This window comes from Capra hircus, chromosome 16 (assembly GCF_001704415.2).
Source record: "Capra hircus breed San Clemente chromosome 16, ASM170441v1, whole genome shotgun sequence".
Lineage (NCBI taxonomy): Eukaryota > Metazoa > Chordata > Mammalia > Artiodactyla > Bovidae > Capra > Capra hircus.
This window is the reverse complement of record NC_030823.1, coordinates 72191954-72211993: the sequence shown is the minus strand read 5'-3', so window position 1 is coordinate 72211993 and position 20040 is coordinate 72191954. Positions and strand designations below refer to the sequence as shown.

The 20040-nt window shown below is 41.3% G+C and overlaps 1 protein-coding gene across 2 annotated transcripts in view; it reads left to right on the top strand.

Moving 5' to 3' along the window:
* HSD11B1 (hydroxysteroid 11-beta dehydrogenase 1) overlaps window positions 1-19819 on the top strand; it is a 40489-nt gene extending 20670 nt beyond the window's left edge. The window contains exons 5-6 of one of the 2 annotated variants that reach the window (XM_005691043.3): window positions 17033-17176; window positions 19207-19819. In XM_005691043.3, the coding sequence (XP_005691100.1) occupies window positions 17033-17176; window positions 19207-19424 (362 nt within the window). In that variant the 3' untranslated portion in view covers window positions 19425-19819. The remainder of the gene's footprint in view (window positions 1-17032; window positions 17177-19206) is intronic. The other variant, XM_018060777.1, reaches the window with a different exon arrangement.

Below are 20040 nucleotides of genomic sequence, written 5' to 3'. Positions count from 1 at the left end.
ATTTTATTTTCTTTTTTATTTTTTAAATTTTAAAATCTTTAATTCTTACATGCGTTCCCAAACATGAACCCCCCTCCCACCTCCCTCCCCATAACAACTCTCTGGGTCATCCCCATGCACCAGCTCCAAGCATGCTGTATCCTGCATCAGACATAGACTGGCGATTCAATTCTTACATGATAGTATACATGTTAGAATGCCATTCTCCCAAATCATCCCACCCTCTCCCTCTCCCTCTGAGTCCAAAAGTCCATTATACACATCTGTGTCTCTTTCCCTGTCTTGCATACAGGGTCGTCATTGCCATCTTCCTAAATTCCATATATATGTGTTAGTATACTGTATTGGTGTTTTTCTTTCTGGCTTACTTCACTCTGTATAATCGGCTCCAGTTTCATCCATCTCATCAGAACTGATTCAAATGAATTCTTTTTTATGGCTGAGTAATACTCCATTGTGTATATGTACCACAGCTTTCTTATCCATTCATCTGCTGATGGACATCTAGGTTGTTTCCATGTCCTAGCTATTATAAACAGTGCTGCGATGAACATTGGGGTACATGTGTCTCTTTCAATTCTGGTTTCCTTGGTGTGTATGCCCAGAAGTGGGATTGCTGGGTCATAAGGTAGTTCTATTTGCAATTTTTTAAGGAATCTCCACACTGTTCTCCATAGTGGCTGTACTAGTTTGCATTCCCACCAACAGTGTAGGAGGGTTCCCTTTTCTCCACACCCTCTCCAGCATTTATTGCTTGCAGATTTTTGGATCGCAGCCATTCTGACTGGTGTGAAGTGGTACCTCATTGTGGTTTTGATTTGCATTTCTCTAATAATGAGTGATGTTGAGCATCTTTTCATGTGTTTGTTAGCCATCCGTATGTCTTCTTTGGAGAAACGTCTATTTAGTTCTTTGGCCCATTTTTTGATTGGGTCGTTTATTTTTCTGGAATTGAGCTGCAGAAATTGTTTGTATATTTTTGAGATTAGTTGTTTGTCAGTTGCTTCATTTGCTATTATTTTCTCCCATTCAGAAGGCTGTCTTTTCACCTTGCTTATATTTTCCTTTGTTGTGCAGAAGCTTTTAATTTTAATTAGATCCCATTTGTTTATTTTTGCTTTTATTTCCAGAATTCTGGGAGGTGGATCATAGAGGATCCTGCTGTGATTTATGTCTGAGAGTGTTTTGCCTATGTTCTCCTCTAGGAGTTTTATAGTTTCTGGTCTTACATTTAGATCTTTAATCCATTTTGAGTTTATTTTTGTGTGGGGTGTTAGAAAGTGATCTAGTTTCATTCTTTTACAAGTGGTTGACCAGTTTTCCCAGCACCACTTGTTAAAGAGATTGTCTTTACTCCATTGTATATTCTTGCCTCCTTTGTCAAAGATAAGGTGTCCATATGTGTGTGGATTTATCTCTGGGCTTTCTATTTTGTTCCATTGATCTATATGTCTGTCTTTGTGCCAGTACCATACTGTCTTGATGACTGTGGCTTTGTAGTAGAGCCTGAAGTCAGGCAAGTTGATTCCTCCAGTTCCATTCTTCTTTCTCAAGATTGCTTTGGCTATTCGAGGTTTTTTGTATTTCCATACAAATCTTGAAATTATTTGTTCTAGTTCTGTGAAAAATGTGGCTGGTAGCTTGATAGGGATTGCATTGAATTTGTAAATTGCTTTGGGTAGTATACTCATTTTCACTATATTGATTCTTCCAATCCATGAACATGGTATATTTCTCCACCTATTAGTGTCCTCTTTGATTTCTTTCATCAGTGTTTTATAGTTTTCTATATATAGGTCTTTAGTTTCTTTAGGTAGATATATTCCTAAGTATTTTATTCTTTTCGTTGCAATGGTGAATGGAATTGTTTCCTTAATTTCTTTTTCTACTTTCTCATTATTCGTGTATAGGAATGCAAGGGATTTCTGTGTGTTGATTTTATATCCTGCAACTTTACTATATTCATTGATTAGCTCTAGTAATTTTCTGGTGGAGTCTTTAGGGTTTTCCATGTAGAGGATCATGTCATCTGCAAACAGTGAGAGTTTTACTTCTTCTTTTCCAATTTGGATTCCTTTTATTTCTTTTTCTGCTCTAATTGCTGTGGCCAAAACTTCCAGAACTATGTTGAATAGTAGCGGTGAAAGTGGACACCCTTGTCTTGTTCCTGACTTTAGGGGAAATGCTTTCAATTTTTCACCATTGAGGATAATGTTTGCTGTGGGTTTGTCATAGATAGCTTTTATTATGTTGAGGTATGTTCCTTCTATTCCTGCTTTCTGGAGAGTTTTTATCATAAATGGATGTTGAATTTTGTCAAAGGCCTTCTCTGCATCTATTGAGATAATCATATGGTTTTTATTTTTCAATTTGTTAATGTGGTGAATTACATTGATTGATTTGCAGATATTGAAGAATCCTTGCATCCCTGGGATAAAGCCCACTTGGTCATGGTGTATGATCTTTTTAATGTGTTGTTGGATTCTGATTGCTAGAATTTTGTTGAGGATTTTTGCATCCCAGATTCTTTTAGAACAGTGAGAACCTAGGAGGCTTTTTCCTCTTTATTCTATTTTTGATACATCTCTGCTTTCCTTTAGTGAGCCTCCACTGTTTTACAACCCTTTATCTGCAGTTTCAAAATGCAAAAACTGGCGGCAGGGCTGCTGCTGCTGCTGCTGCTGCTGCTGCTAAGACACTTCAGTCGTGTCTGACTCTGTGCGACCCCATAGACGGCAGCCCACCAGGCTCCGCCATCCCTGGGGAGGGGCAAAGAAAAAGGCTCTGAAAAGCAAGAACTTTTTAAAAATAATTAATTATATAAAATTAATTTAACTTGAACTGAAGTGAGGCTACTTAAAGCCTTTATTTCAGTGTGAACTTTCAAATATCTCAGTGCAGAAATTATGTGTTTCCTTACAGGATGCATCCCCAGGTCCTACTAGAAGTGTTATACACAGTGTATACAATACTGTATATTGTATATGGGATTCCCTGGTAACTCAGCTGGTAAAGAATCTGCCTACAATGCAGGAGACCCTGGTTCAATTCGGGATAAGGGATAGGCTTATCCTGAAGGGATAAGAATGGATAGGCTACCCACTCCAGTATTCTTGGGCTTCCCTTGTGGCTCAGATGGTAAAGAATCTGCTAGCAATATGGAAGACCTGGGTTCGATTCCTGGGCTGGGAAGGTCCTCTGGTGAAGGGAACGGCTACCCACTCCAGTATTCTGGCCTGGAGAATTCCATGGACTGTATAGTCCATGGGGTTGCAAAGAGTCAGACACGATTGAATGACTTTCACTTTCATATTGTATACACCAATAAACATTATTGGAGAAAAAATGGCAACCGACTCCAGTATTCTTGCCTGGGAAATGCCATGGACAGAGGAACCTGGCGGGCTGAGTCCATGGGGTTTCAAAAGAGTCAGACACAACTTAGTGGCTAAACTGCCATCACTGCCACCACCACCATATACAGTATAAGCTTCGCACCATCTTCTAAATTTCAAAAATAATTCTATAACACATCAGGCCCCAAGGGTTTTGGATAAGTGCTTAGAAGCCTATACTTTTACAGAGGAGAAAATATAACAAACTTTGTTATTATTTTTCCTGCTCTATTGGCTTTTCATTGTAACTAACCCAATTCTCATCTCTAGTTTTTGTACAAGCCATTCCCCCACCACCCTGGCTCTTCCTGAATTTTCTTTCATCAAATCAGAGTTCAGAATTTACCACCTGCAGCTGAAGTTTCCTAACTAGCTCAACATCTTTCTTCACCTGAATATTCACTGTAGATTTTGGACATGTGTTTTCCCTGATCGTACTAGTTTGAGCCTTAAAGAGATACAACAACTCATGGTTTATGGACAGCCTGTCCAACTGTTACTGTGAGAGACTGCTCCTCCTTCCAAAGACCTTGCCCTTCCATTTCTCCTGCAAGGTCTTAGATCAGGTTCAGTAAGCTTATGTCACCACGGCTTTCCTTCTGCCATAACCACCCTTAAAAACATCCTAGATATGGTTAGTGGATAGAGACCCTCTTTCCCACTGACCCCTTCAGCACAGCCCTCCAAGCCAGAACACCAACTAGAAGAATCTGAGGAGGAGGTGGGCTCCGATATGCAGATTCTCCCCATATAGAACTTGTGGGAATTAAATCTGAGAACTACTGGGTTAAAGGCTGGCAGATCAATGGCAGGCCAGAAAATCTGAGAGATGAAATATGGCTGTAATGAATGTTAGTGACAGCTGCAGCCTTCTGAAAAACTGACAGTTCCCACAGGTAATTAGGTTACAGTGTACTTCTTGCATAATTTTTCATAATATAGATGAATATCTTTCGGTAGTCAGTTCAATCTTGACTCTTATCTAATAATTCAGTATTCTTCATGTATGTGTGTGGGTTCGTTTCAGGAGTACAGCAAAGTGATTCAGTTATATATACATATCTATTCTTTTTCAGATTCTTTTCCATTATCAGTTCAGTTCAGTTCAGTCACTCAGTCGTGTCCAACTCTTTGCGACTCCATGAATTACAGCTCGCCAGGCCTCCCTGTCCATCACCAACTCCCAGAGTTCACTCAGACTCACATCCATCAAGTCAGTGATGCCATCCAGCCATCTCATCCTCTGTCGTCCCCTTCTCCTCCTGCCCCCAATCCCTTACAGCATGAGTCTTTTCCAATGAGTCAACTCTTCGCATGAGGTGGCCAAAGTACTGGAGTTTCAGCTTTAGCATTGATCCTTCCAAAGAAATCCCAGGGCTGATCTCCTTCAGAATGGACTGGTTGGATCTTCTTGCAGTCCAAGGGACTCTCAAGAGTCTTCTCCAACACCACAGTTCTAAAGCATCAATTCTTTGGCGCTCAGCCTTCTTCACGGTCCAACTCTCACATCCATACATGACCACTGGAAAAACCATAGCCTTGACTAGACGGACCTTAGTCGGCAAAGTAATGTCTCTGCTTTTGAATATACTATCTAGGTTGGTCATAACTTTTCTTCCATTATAGGTTACTACAAAATATCCAGTTTAGTTCCTGGTGCTAACACCTTGTTGGTTATCTATTTTATATATAGTAGTGTATCTGTTAATCCCAATTCCTAATTTATCCCTCCCTTTCTTTCCCTTTTGGTAACCATAAGTTTGTTTTCTCTGTCTGTGGGTCTATTTCTGCTTTGTAAATTAGTTCACTTTTATATTTTGTTAGATTCCACATATGAGCGATATTGTATGAAATTTATCTTCGCCTAGCTTACTTCACTTAATATGATGACCTCTAGGTCTATCCATGTCTCTGCAGGTTGTATTATTTCATTCTTTTTATGACTGAGGAATGTTCCAATGTATGTGTATACTATATCTTCTTTATCCATTCATGTCTATGGACATGTAGGGTGTTTCCATGTCTTGGCTATTGTAAACAGTGCTGCAAAGAACACTGGATATGTGTATCTTTTCGAATTAGCGCTTTCTCTCGATATATGCTCAGAAGAAGGATTGTAGGATCATATGGTAACTCTGTTCTCAGTTTTTAAGGGAACTTCATACAGTTCTCCATAATGGTTGGACCAACTTACATTCCCACCAGGAGTGTAGAAGGGCTCCCTTTTCTCCACACCCTCTCCAGAATTTATTGTTTCTAAATTTTTTGGTGATGGCCATTCTGACCAGTGTGCAATGATACCTCATTGTACTTTTGATATACATGTCTCTAAAAATTAGCAATGTTGAGCATTTTTCACATGCCTGTTGGTCATCTGTATGTCAATTCAGTATTTTCCTTCACCTCTTAAACTGTTTTTTGAAACTATACATCTTTTTGATGAATTTTTCAAAACTCTTCTGCCACATCTGGCTCCTTCCCTATCCCTCTCCTTTTTTCTTCTTTCCCTTTAGGAACAACAACAATAATAATAATAATAAAATCTGTCTCCCTTTCTCCTTCAAAACAATTTAGAATCATTTTTTGTACTTTGAGCATTACCTAAGTCATAATCGAGAATAGGAAGTGGGGACTTCCCTGGTGGTCGAGTGGTTAAGAATCCCCCTGCCAATGCAGGAGACACAGGTTTGATCCTTGGTCCGGGAAGGTCCCACACGCTGCGGAGCAACTAAGCCTCTGCATCCCAACTACTGAGCTAAACTCTCCGGCCCATGCTCTGCTGACAGGCACTGCAAGAGTAGCCCCCACTGGCTGCCACCTAAAGAAAACCCATGCAGAGCAATGAACATCTAACACAGCCAAAAACTAATTAATTAACTAATTTTGTAGAAAAAGACTAGAAAAGGGGATACACTGAGCTCCATTAGTGGGACAAATATCTCTGCTACAAGAATGCAGACTATATGTTCACATGGTCCCTTCCTTCTGCATTTCTGTTGCTACCTGGACAGATACATTAAGAAATGCCACAGTCAATATCTTCATTATCATCTAGAAGAGTATAAGGGCCAAAAGGTAAAGCCCACCCCCCACCCGCAAACATTATCCACGTGGAACCTGTGAATGTGAGCTTATATGAAAAACAGATCTTTGCAGATGTGATTAAGGATCTCAGATGAGGTCATCCCAGATTATCCGGATGAGTCTAAATCCAGTGAAAAGTGGCTTAATAAAATGAGCAAAAGACATACCCAAATTTGTGAAGATGGAGGCAGAGACTGGAGTGTGTACCTACAAGCCAAGGAACAGCAAAGGTGAGGAGCAGACCCTAGAACCGTGATGAGACAAGAAAGGGTTCTTCACAGAAGCCTTCAGAGGCAATGTGGCCCTGCTGATACCTTGGTTTTAAACAGCTGACCTCCAGAGCTATGAGAGAATAAACTGTTGTCTCAGCCTCCAAGTTTCTGTAAATTTGTTATGGCAGTACTGGGAAACTAATACAAAAAGCCCGGGAGTAACTAGCCCTGTCTGTTTACGGGCGCCCTCACCTGTCAGCTTTGCTGTTATTGTTTGGTCACTCAGTCCTGTTCGACTCTTTGCAACCCCCTGACTGCAGCACAACAGGCTTCCCTGTCCTTCGCCACCTCCCAGAGCTTGCTCAAACTCATGTCCATCAAGTCAGTGATGCCATCCAACCATCTCATCCTCTGTCATCCGCTTCTCCTCCTGCCTTCAATCTTTCCCAGCATCAGGGTCTTTTCCAAAGAGTCAGTTCTTCCCATCAGGTGGCCAAAGTATTGGAGCTTCAATTTCAGCATCAGTCCTTCCAGTGAATATTCAGAGCTGATTTCCTTTAGGAATGACAGGCTGGATCTCCTTTCAGTCCAAGGGACTCTCAAAAGTCTTCAACACCACAGTTCAAAAGCATCAATTTTTCAGCGCTCAGCCTTCTTTATGGTCCAACTCTCACATCCATACATGACTAATGGAAAAACCAAAGCTTTGACAATATGGACCTTTGTCAGAAAAGTAATGCCTCTGCTTTTTAATAGGCTGTCTAGGTTTGTCATAGCTTTTCTTCCAAGAAGCAAGCGTCTTTTAATTTCATGGCTGCAATCACCATCTGCAGTGATTTTGGAGCCCAAGAAAATAACGTCTGTCACTGTTTCCATTGTTTCTCCATCTATTTGCATCAAATGATGGGACCAGATGCCATGCTCATCATTTTTTGAATGTTGAGTTTCAAGCCAGCTTTTTCACTCTCCTCTTTCACCTTCATCAAGAGGATCTTTAATTCCTCTTCACTTTCTGCCAGAAGGGTGGTGTCATCTGCATATCTGAAGTTATTGCTATTTCTCCTGGCAGTCTTAATTCCAGTTTGTGCTTCATCCAGCCTGGCAATACGCATGATGTACTCTGCATAGAAGTTAAATAAGCAGGGTGATGATATACAGCCAGCCCTGACGTACTCCTTCCCCAATTTGGAACCAGTCTGTTGTTCCATGTCCAGTTTGAACTGTTGCTTCTTGACCTGCATACAGGTTTCTCAGGAGGCAGGTAAGGTGGTCTGGTATTTCTCTTTAAGAATTTTCCACAGTTTGTTGTGATCCACACAGTCAAAGGCTTTAGCGTAGTCAATGAAGCAGAAGTAGATGTTTTTCTGGAATTCTCTTGCTTTTTCTATGACCCAGTGGATGTTGGCAATTTGATCTCTGGTTCCTCTGCCTTTTCTAAAGCCAGCTTGAACATCTGGGAGTTCTCTGTTCATGTACTGTTGAAGCCTAGCTTGGAGAATTTTGAGCATTACTTTGCTAGCATGTGAAATGAGTGCAGTTGTGTGGTAATCTGAACATTCTTTGGCACTGTCTTTCTTTGGGACTGGAATGAAAACTGACCTTTTCCAGTCCAGTGGCCACTGCTTAGTTTTCCAAATTTGCTGGCATATTAAGTGCAGCACTTTCACAGCAGCTGTCAGCTTCAAAGTGCAAATACTTCTGCTTTTCATAAATTTTGCCTATTTGTGGGCTTAACTGTCAAGTAGAGAGAATCTTCACCCACTCCAGGAAAGGCTGGATTTGACACATGGCTCCTAAGAAACACTCATATAAAGAACAATGACTTCTATAGAGCAAACATGCCATATGTGTGTGAGCCACTAGAATCAAATTTGAATTCTGACTTGAATTCTAGTTCTCCAACTCTGCAACTGTAGGCAATGACTTAGCCTTGAGACTTTAAATTATATGTAAGAGCTAGATAAACTTTAGCTCTTATTTAGCTCCAATTTTAATGCTCATTTGCTTTGTCTCCTCCCTGTGGCTGCCTATTTTGTCTGTTTACTTAGCCCTTTCCATGACTGTAAATGTTTACTCAAGTCCCAGTCTTATATAAAGTTTTAGTTCAAAGTCCACAGCAGCTAATTAGAATCCTAGAGTTGCTTATTTCAGTTCCTTGAGAGAGACATGATGTGTGTTCAAGCCGTTGTGCACATTAACCACCACCGGCCTGATCTTCTGTGGATGGAAATGCAAATCCTTTTTGAAGGGGATCCGTGTAGGAAAGCAGTGGTGAGCATTTCTAGTATACTGCCACTGTTTAAATCTCATATATTCAGATCTCTTTATCTCTTCCTTTAGAGTATATGCCTTTGAGTTCATGCTTTAAAAGTATCTCTTATCTTGAGATTATATCTTCACCCATACTGTATTCTTTTAGTTTCCACAAAGTACTGCATAATATAATTTGAATCTGTTTATTAGAATGGCATTTTTCTTTTCTTTAAGTAGCTAGCTATTCATTCTCACATGGTTTTTTGAACAGCTTACACTTTTCTCACTGATTTAAAATACTACTAATAATGGCATTTCTAAGTGTTCTCTATGTGTCAGCTTGTGCTAAATCTAATACATGGATTACTTCAGCTTAGTAATGTTATCATCCACATATTATAGCTAAGAAATGGTATGCTTGGGATTTCACACCCCAGTCATCTCACTCTAGAGCTCATACTTTTAGCCATTATGCTATTCTTGTAAGCAATTGGGATCTATTTTTGGCTTAAACAATAAGGAAAATTATTGACGTGACTGGAAGTCCAGATGCAGGGCAGGCTTCACAGTTGACTTGGCTCAAGTTCAGTGTCCCTGTGACTCTCTTGGCTCTGTTCTCTTCCACGTGCAGCTTCATCCTCAGGCTGATCATGAGATAGCTGAAGCAATTTCAGCCATACACAAAAACATCCAGCAGAAGAGAAACAGGATTTCTGCTTTAAGAAACTCTCCTAAAAGGACAAAGAACTTTCCCAGACACTCCAACAAAATTCCCCTCAAGCCTCACTGGCCCAAAATGGGGCCTATGCCCACTCCTGTATCAACTGTGGGCAGGGAGGATGGTATTAAATAAATCATATGAGCCACCCCTAGATTTAGAGATAGTATCGGCTTCCCTTTGGCACATGGGCTACATAAAAGCGACAGGGACTCTCAACAGAGAAGTGCAGCTCTCTGACACAGAAAACCTAAAATAATAGTGGATGTAACAAGTTTAAAAGGTAGATCAAGTCTGGAGGTAAGCAATATAGGGCTAGGATGGCAGCTCATGGTCAACCAGGTTCCTTCCTTTTCTCTAAATGCTCTGCCATTTTCAACATGAGGCTTCTACTTCATGATCCATGATAGTTCTGGAGTCACAGCCAACAGTCACAACCTCCTTCTTGAGGAATCAAGAAGGAGGAAGGATTGAGAAGGGAGAGACTGATTTCTTCCTTTAAGGATGTATCCCAGAAATCACATGACATGCTTCTGTGTACAAATTATTGGACAGCACTGAGTCATTTGGCAATAGCTGGCCAAGAGAAGCTGAGAAATGTGGACTTGGTTCCAGATAACTGTGAGCCCAGCTATAAATCTTGGATTCCACCACTAAGGAAGAGGGGCAGAAGATATATGGAGACAATACTACAGTTTCTGCAACAGGTAGAAACATAAATTCATCTGGGGTTCTGACACAGAGGAAGAAAAGGAAACTAAACTCTGGTTTGGCAACAACCTATCTTGAATCTCTGCTTGGGTCTTGCTTTGGTTCAGCCTTAGACTAGTCAGTAACCCAGTGGTATCAGAAACTGTTTGCACATCCTGTATCACACACCCATTCCTAGAACTTGACTGCACAGTTATCTCAGCCCAAAGCTCATGACTGAGGACTGAGGATGGAGTGGTTCCCTACAGAGATTTGTTTGTATTTTTGCATTTTTAAGAGTTTGTTATACATTAAAGGTTGAGGATATTAAGCTTTTGTCTGCCTAATATGTTGAAAATGATTTTCTAGTTTATCATTTTACCCTTTACCTTTATAGTGAAATTATTATAGTTACCATTTTGACATACAGAAATTTTATATTTTCTATAATCAAATATTCTTGGCCTTAACACTTTTTAACTTTTATGCTAGAATGATTTTTCATAAATAAGAATCTGATAAGTATTTATCCTCTTTCTATGATTAAATTTTTAATCAGTCAGGATATGCATTCTGCTGTACATGTAACACAACTCAATTTACAATGACTTAACACTAAATGTGAGTCTGAGTGAACTCCAGGAGTTGGTGATGGACAGGGAGGCCTGGCGTGCTGCTATTCATGGGGTCGCAAAGAGTCGGACACAACTGAGCGACTGAACTAAACTGAACTGAAGGTTTCCTTTTTCTTGGGCAATAAGTAGTCCAGAACTGTTTTTCTGGATATACTAGATCTTCAAAAATCTAAGCTCATTCCACATTTTTGTACTATAATCCTTAATTACATAATTAATATACAGCATTTCCTCGAGTTCATAAACTAGGCATCAAATCTGTAGTCTACTTAGAAAGAAGGAGAAAGGGCAAAACATAAAAGCTACATGCCACTTGAATCTATCTATTTTATCAGGTAATCAATACCTTTCCTGGAGACCCATCTGCTAGATTTCTCACCGGCCAGGTCTAGATCACATGACTACCCAAAAGAGCAAGGGAATCTTGAGGAAGTAAATATTTTTATCTCAACACATTGCTATCCTGAATAAAATTAGATTCTTTTATTAAAGAAAGGGAAATGGACATGGCAACCTCATTTGCCATAATTTTCCAGGTATCATTTTTTGATATATGATAAGAAACAAGGAGTTGACAATCTTTTTTCCAGTTAGTTAACGAACTTTCTCAACATCTTTATTGATTTGGAATGCAACTTTATTATTTTTAAAACCACACAGAGGTTCCAATTCCAATAATAACAGTGGTGGTAGTTTAGTCTCTAAGTCGTGTGTGACTCTTGCAACCCCGTGATCTGTAGACTGCCAGGTTCCTCTGTCCATAGGATTTTCCGGGCAGATCCTGAAGTGGGTTGCCATTTCCTTCTCCAGCAAGAATACTGGAGTGGGTTGCCATTTCCTTCTCCAAGGCATCTTCCTGACCCAGGAATCGAACCCAGGTCTCCTGCACTGCAGGGAAATTCTCTAACTATAATAGCAGGGCCATACCTAATAGACCAACCTTCCCCCGATAGCAAACTTGTAAAAAATATAGAAAACAACCATTGAGAGCACTGAAGAGAAGGAGAAAAAGACAGAAACTGGAGAGCTGTTGGTACTTGAAAGAGTGAAATGACACTGGGTGATGTTCCCAATTTTGTAGCTTACGCTCAAGAGAAGGTCCCAATTGGTGCCATTTTTAGGCCAGAAATCTGCCATCTTACTACCTTGTAGAAGCAAAAGGAACAGTTTGGGGTTTCTGTAGCAGGTGGAAAGTAAAGGAAGACATCCCAGAAAGAAAAGAGCCACAGTAGAAGAGCCAAGTCCTGTATATAAACTTTTCTCAAATCTCTGCTCATCCCCTGAAATACTCACAGGGCAGTGTAGACATCAAGAAGCTCAGTTAAGATTCAAATAATTAAACAGGGATTTCACTTGGCACCTACTGCAAGAGACCAGAGTGTCAGCCAAGTGAGTGTTAGTGACTCAGTCATATCCAACTCTTTGCGACCCCATGGACTGTAGCCCACCAGGTTCCTCTGTCCATGGAATTCTCCAGACAAGAATATTGAACTGGGTAGCCATTCCCTTCTCCAGGGACTCTTCCCAACCCAGGGATCAAGCCCACATTGCAGACAGATTCTTCACCATCTGTGCCACCAGGGAAGCCAAATTGAACTGCCCACCAAAAAAATAAAAATCATACTCCTTGGAAGAATATGACAGAATCCCAAGGTTCTAACAATATCAAGGATACAATGAAAAGTCACTGCACATACAAGAATACAATATGTGACCCATATTCAAGAGGAAAGGCAATCAATGGAGATCAGTACTAAAATGACCCAGATTTTAGAATTAGCAGACAAGGATTTTAAAGTAGCTATTATAACAATGGGCTTCCCTGATGGCTCAGTTGCTAAAGAATCCATCTGTAATACAGGAGACCCTGGGTTGATTCCTGGGTCGGGAAGATCCCCTGGAGAGGGGTAGGCTACCCACTCCAGTATTCTTGGGCTTCCCTTGTAGTTCAGCTGGTAAAGAATCCGCCTGCAATGCAGGAGACCTGGGTTCGATCTCTGGGTTGGGAAGATCCCCTGGAGAAGGGAAAGGCTACACACTCCAGTATTCTGGCCTAGACATTACATGGATTGCATAGTCCATGGGGTCGCAGAGAGTCAGACATGACTGAACAACTTTCACTTTCACTTTTCATTATAACAATGCTCAAGGGTCTCAGGACACCTCTACTCTCTCCTCTTAGAAAGGGTATAATGAGTTAGTTATGCTATCGGGCATACAGACTAAAAACCACAATCACAGGAAACTAACCAATCTGATCACATGGGCCACAGCCTTGTCTAACTCAATGAAACTATGAGCCATGCCCTGTAGGGCCACCCAAGATAGACAGGTCATGGTGGAGAGGTCTGACAGAATGTGGTCCACTGGAGAAGGGAATGGCATACCACTTCAGTATTCTTGCCTTGAGAACCCCATGAACAGTATGAAAAGGCAAAAAGATAGGACACTGAAAGATGGACTCCCCAGGTCAGCAGGTGCCCAATATGCTACTGGAGATCAGTGGAGAAATAACTCCAGAAAGAATGAGGAGATGGAACCAAAGCAAAAACAACACCCAGTCGTGGATGGGACTGGTGATGGAAGCAAGGTCCGATGTTGTAAAGAGAAATATTGCATAGGAACCTGGAATGTCAGGTCCATGAATCAAGGCAAATTGGAAGTGGTCAAACAGGAGATGGCAAGAGTGAACGTCGACATTCTAGGAATCAGCAAACTAAAATGGACTGGAATGGGTGAATTTAACTCAGATGACCATTATATCTACTACTGTGGGCAGGAATCCCTCAGAAGAAATGGAGTAGCCATCGTGGTCAACAAAAGAGTCCAAAATGCAGTACTTGGATGCAATCTCAAAAACGACAGCATAATCTCTGTTCATTTCCAAGGCAAACCATTCAATATCACAGTAAGCCAAGTCTATGCCCTGACCAGCAATGCTGAAGAAGCTGAAGTTGAACAGTTCTATGAAGACCTACAAGACCTTCTAGAATTAACACCCCAAAAAGATGTCCTTTTTCTTATAGGGGACTGGAATGCAAAAGTAGGAAGTCAAGAAACATGTGGAGTAACAGGCAAATTTGGCCTTGGAGTACAGAATGAAGCAGGACAAAGGCTAATAGAGTTTTGCCAAGGGGGGGTGTGTTCAAAGGAAACACCCTGTTCCAACAATACAAGAGAAGACTCTACACATGGACATCACCAGATGGTCAACACCGAAATCAGATTGATTATATTCTTTGCAGCCAAAGGTGGAGAAGCTCTATACAGTTAGCAAAAACAAGACCGGGAGCTGACTGTGGCTCAGATCATAAACTCTTTATTGCCAAATTCAGACTTAAATTGAAGAAAACCAATTAGAAAACCACTAGACCATTCAGGTATGACCTAATTCAAATCCCTTACTATTATACAGTGGAAGTCGCAAATAGATTTAAGGGACTATATCTGATAGACAGAGTGCCTGAAGAGCTATGGAAGGAGGTTCGTGACATTGTACAGGAGACAGGGATCAAAACCATCCCCATGGAAAAAAAATGCAAAAAAGCAAAATGGCTGTCTGAGGAGGCCTTACAAATAGCTGTGAAAAGAAGAGAAATGAAAAGCAAAAGAGAAAAGGCAAGATACACCCATCTGAATGCAGAGTTCCAAAGAATAGCAAGGAGAGTTAAGAAAGCATCCTCAGTGATCAATGCAAAGAAATAGAGGAAAACAACAGAATGGGAAAGACTAGAGATCTCTTCAAGAAAATTAGAGCTACCAAGGGAACATTTCATGCAAATATGGGCTCGATAAAGGACAGAAATGCTATGAACCTAACAGAAGCAGAAGATATTAAGAGGAAGTGGCAAGAATACACAGAAGAAGTATACAAAAAAGATCTTCATGACCAAGATAATCACGATGGTGTGATCACTCACCTAGAGCCAGACATCCTGGAATGTGAAGTTAAGTGGGCCTTAGGAAGCATCACTACAAACAAAGCTGGTGGAGGTGGTGGAATTCCAGTTGAGCTATTTCAAATCCTAAAAGATGATACTGTGAAAGTGCTGCACTCTGTATGCCAGCAAATTTGGAAAACTCAGCAGTGGCCACAGGACTAGAAAAGGTCAGTTTTCATTCCAATCCCAAAGAAAGGAAATGCCAAAGAATGCTCAAAGTACCGCACAATTGCACTCATCTCACACGCTAGTAAAGTAATGCTCAAAATTCTCCAAGCCAGTCTTCAACAGTACGTGAACCAGGAAATTCCAGATGTTCAAGCTGGTTTTAGAAAAGTCAGAGGAACCAGAGATCAAACTGCCAACATTCGTTGGATCATTGAAAAAGCAAGACAGTTCCAGGAAAACATCTATTTCTCCTTTATTGACCATGCCAAAGCCTTTGACTGTGTGGATCACAACAAACTGTGAAAAATTCTTAAAGAGATGGGAATACCAGACCATCTGACCTTTCTCCTGAGAAATCTGTATGCAGGTCAAGAAGCAGCAGTTAGAACTGGACATGGAACAACAGACTGGTTCCAAATAGAAAAAGGAGTGAGTCAAGGCTGTATATTGTCACTCTGCTTATTTAACTTATATGCAGAGTACATCATGAGAAATGCTGGACTGGATAAAGCACAAACTGGAATCAAGACTGCTGGGAGAAATAGCAATAACCTCAGATATGCAGATGATACCACAATTAAGACAGAAATCAAAGAAGAACTAAAGAGCCTCTTGATGAAAGTGAAAGAGGAGAGTGAAAAAGTTGGCTTAAAGTTCAACATTCAGAAAACTAAGATCATGGCATCCAGTCCCACCACTTCATGGCAAATAGATGGAGAAACAATGGAAACAGTGACCAACTTTATTTTGGGGGGCTCCAAAATCACTGCAGATGGTGACTGTAACCATGAAATTAAAAGACTTTATTTTGGGGGGCTCCAAAATCACTGCAGATGGTGACTGTAACCATGAAATTAAAAGACACTTACTCCTTGGAAGGAAAGTTATGACCAACCTAGACAGCATATTAAAAAGCAGAGACATTACTTTGTCAACAAAGGTCCGTCTAGTCAAAGCTATGGTTTTCCCAGTAGTCATGTATGGATGTGAGAGTTGGACTATAAAGAAAGCTGAGTGCCAAAGAATTGGTGCTTTTGAACTGTGGTGTTGGAGAAGACTCCTGAGAGTCCTCTGGACTGAAAGGAGATCCAACCAGTCCATCCTAAAGGAAATCAGCCCTGAATATTTATTGGAAGAACTGATGCTGAAGCTGAAACTCCAGTGCTTTGGCCACCTGATGTGAAGAACTGACTCCTTGGAAAAGACCCTGATGCTGGGAAAGACTGAAGGCAGGAGGAGAGGGGATGACAGAGGATGAGATGGTTGGATGGCATCACCAACTCAATGGATATGGGATTGGGTGGACTCCGAGAGTTGGGGATGGACAGGGAGGCCTGGCACGCTGCAGTCTATGGGGTCGCAAAGAGTTAGACATGGCTGTACAACTGAACTGAACTGATAGGGCATATCCCCACATATCCTACAAAATACTGAGAACTAACTAAGAATTAACCAGGCTGATGAAAGTAAGAAAAGTGATTTGGAGTATAAAATAAAGACAGGAGTTTTCATTCCCCTTGCGTAGCAAGACCAGTGACAGGTCTCTGTGCTGATAGACAGCTCTTGCCAAACACTTGCTTTCCAGTGCTCTTGGGTCAAATGTTGAAGAGTTACCAGGTGTGAAATTGCATGGCTCTTTTGTAATCCTCCTTATTTACCACCTTTACTAAAAATCTAACTAATCCCTCTTCACTGAAAGTTTTCCTGCAGCCCACTCTACACCATATCCCAGTCCGTCAAGGGGAGTTTCTTTGATACCATCATGTTTCGTTCTTTCTGAGATTCAGCACAGCAGGATAATCTCTTTGGGGAGGAGATAGAAACTAAGGGTAGTAGCACTTCATGGAGGTTACAAAGCCTGCTACAGATAAAGCACAGTTCGGCTTTGTCAGAGCTGCAGTGGATGACCATGTTAACCCACTCTCGTATCATTCAGGGAAAATAGCTTGTCCACTTGCTGCTGCCTATTCTGCAAGCAAGTTTGCTCTGGATGGGTTCTTCTCCTCTCTCAGGACGGAATATGAGGCGACCAAGGTCAATGTGTCCATCACCCTCTGTATTCTTGGCCTCATCGACACAGGTAAGGTCAAGAAATTGGAATAAATGGCCTACAGATGGACTTTCTGTCTTACTATGGTGGGTAAAGAGGGTGCTGAACTCCCTGATGTCATCGTGTGTCAAGCACTGAAAACCAATGACTGCTACTGCTGCTGCTGAGTTGCCTCAGTCGTGTCCGACTCTGTGTGACCCCATAGATGGCAGCCCACCAGGCTCCTCTGTCCCTGGATTCTCCAGGCAAGAACATTAGTCCCCCTTTAATGAAGTGTTCTATCACCTGTTGAGCCTCTGACTGCTCTTTGACCCTTCTCTCCATTCTGACTGCCAACTGTGCTGAGTAACACCACATTCCTCACCTGACCCTATTCTGAACACCTTATGTCTCTCATGAAAACTCAACAGCCATTACTTTCCTATGTGAGATTATTAAATATGAGTTTGTTTTCCTTAATCCCGGAGAAGGCAGTGGCACCCCGCTCCAGTACTCTTGCCTGGAAAATCCCATGGGCAGAGGAGCCTGGTAGGCTACAGTCCATGGGGTCGCAAAGAGTCAGACACGACTGAGTGACTTCACTTTTCCTTAATAACATATCAGTAATAAGTCACAGATATCACAAATCCTTTGATGCATCATGCTGAGACGGACACAGCATCATTTGGGGGGGTATTCTTGTTGAAAACACATAATCTCATTCTAATTATGAGAACAACAGAGGAAAAAAAACAAATTGAAGGGGTTTATACAGATCCTGGTGGCTTCCCTGGTGGCTCAGACAGTAAAGTGTCTGCCTGCAATGCGGGAGACCCAGCTTCTATCCCTGGGTCAGGAAGATCCCCTGGAGAAGGAAATGGCAACCCACTCAAGTATTCTTGCCTGGAAAATTCCAAGGACAGAGGAACCTGGGGGGCTACAGTCCACAGGGTGGCAAAGAGTCGGACATGACTGAGCGACTTCACTTTCTTTCATACAGATCCACTGAACAGAACTCTTCAAAAGTGTCAAGGCTGTGAGAGACAAGGAAAGAGTAAAGAACTGTCAGAGATCAGAGAGAAAACAAGAAAAAATTACTACTAAGTGTACTCCTGGATAAGATCCTGGAACATATAAAGGACATCAGTGAAAAAAAAGTGCAGTTTAGTTAGTAATATTGTTCCAATTCTATCATATCTATCGTTGATAGCTGTATAATGGTTATGTAAGATGTTTTGATTGAAAGATGTAAGGGAAGACTTTGCACAATTTTTAAAACTTTTCTGTAAGTCCAAATGCAAGTTTATCTAAAATATGTGATAGGTCTGATTTAAAAAACTTTATTGAAGGGACTTCCCTGGCAGTCCGGTGGTTAAGACTCCACACTTTCACTGCAGGGGGCATGGGTTCGATCCCTGATCAGGGAACTAAGATCCTGCACTCTGCACAGCCAAATAAATTTTTTTTTTAAACTTTGAATACACTGAGTAGTAGTCACAGAACAAAAGAGAGAGAAAGACAAAGACACACAGTGAAACAAGAAGGAGTGGAGAAACAGAGAGAAGCTGGGCAAGAAAGACACAAATCCTAGGGGGAGAGAGCAGGTAACAATAGTTTCCCTCCAAGTGAAAGTGGTTGGTGTTGCCAAGGGAGCAAAGACCTGGATTCCTGTCTGTCTCTTCCTTTTACAAGTCAGTCCTCGTTATCACACCTCACTCTGGTTTTGCTCATTGACTCTTCCCATCAAATGACTTCTATACTCATTCTACTCCCCGATATCACTCCTTCACTCCAACCAAAACACCCAAGAGAGGAGTCTGAGTCATTCAAATCACTCAACTAGTAACCTCCAGTTGCCCCCACAAATTTCCATCCAGGAAGACAAGGTCCATATGAACACTAAGATTCTCTTTGCCCAATAGGCCCTCAACACACCCAGCCTTCTCCATGTATTCCCGACAGGGCCCGAGCAAGCACTGGCCAGCAGCCCCTAAAAGCTAAGCTGCTGGTGTCTGCAGGCCTTCCATCACATAGACTCTACTCGTCTTGGATAACCACACTCTTCTCTTCTCACTCTACAGACACAGCCATGAAGGCAGTTGCTGGGATATACAATGCAGAAGCATCTCCAAAGGAAGAATGTGCCCTGGAGATTATCAAAGGGGGAGCTCTGCGCCAAGATGAAGTTTATTATGACAATTCAATCTTGACTTCTCTCCTGCTGAAAAATCCAGGAAGGAAGATCATGGAATTTCTCTCCTTGAAGAAATATAATATGGAAAGATTTATAAACAACTAGGCACTTCCTGAGGGCTGGGCCACAAAAGGGAGCTTGGAACAATCCAGCCTGGTATTTATCCGAGCTCCATCATGAAGGTATCTCCCCAGAGAGATAAGTGAGTGCCCCCAGGGGACTGCAAGCCGCACAGCACATCCCACAATTTAAAGGAATCCCTCTAACACTTGTGGAAAGGTGATCATAACGAATGCCACGAACCGGCCACTGCGAAATTGACAGTAACCATAGATATAATCACAAGATAGTCACATCAAGTTTACCTCAAAGGTAATCAGGCTATATTTAATCAATATTAATTCTAAAGGTCACATAAACCTTGTAAATTCACACCTCATTGGCTTTAACTTCAGTTCATTCAGCATGATTCCATTAAAAGCTATGACCTATACATGTGAGACTTTTAGTGTACATTTCTTATTTTGTGATATGAACCTCTTCTCTGCTTTTGAGTTGAAGAAATCATCCTACTTCATCTAGTGAACACAGCATCTTTACCATTTTGTATATTTCAGATGCTCTTTATATTCCTTCATACTGTTCTTCTGGAAAGGAGACCATCTGAGCGTGAATAAACAGAGCAAACGCAGAGAAGTGGAGGTTCCTGTGGTTCCGTGAA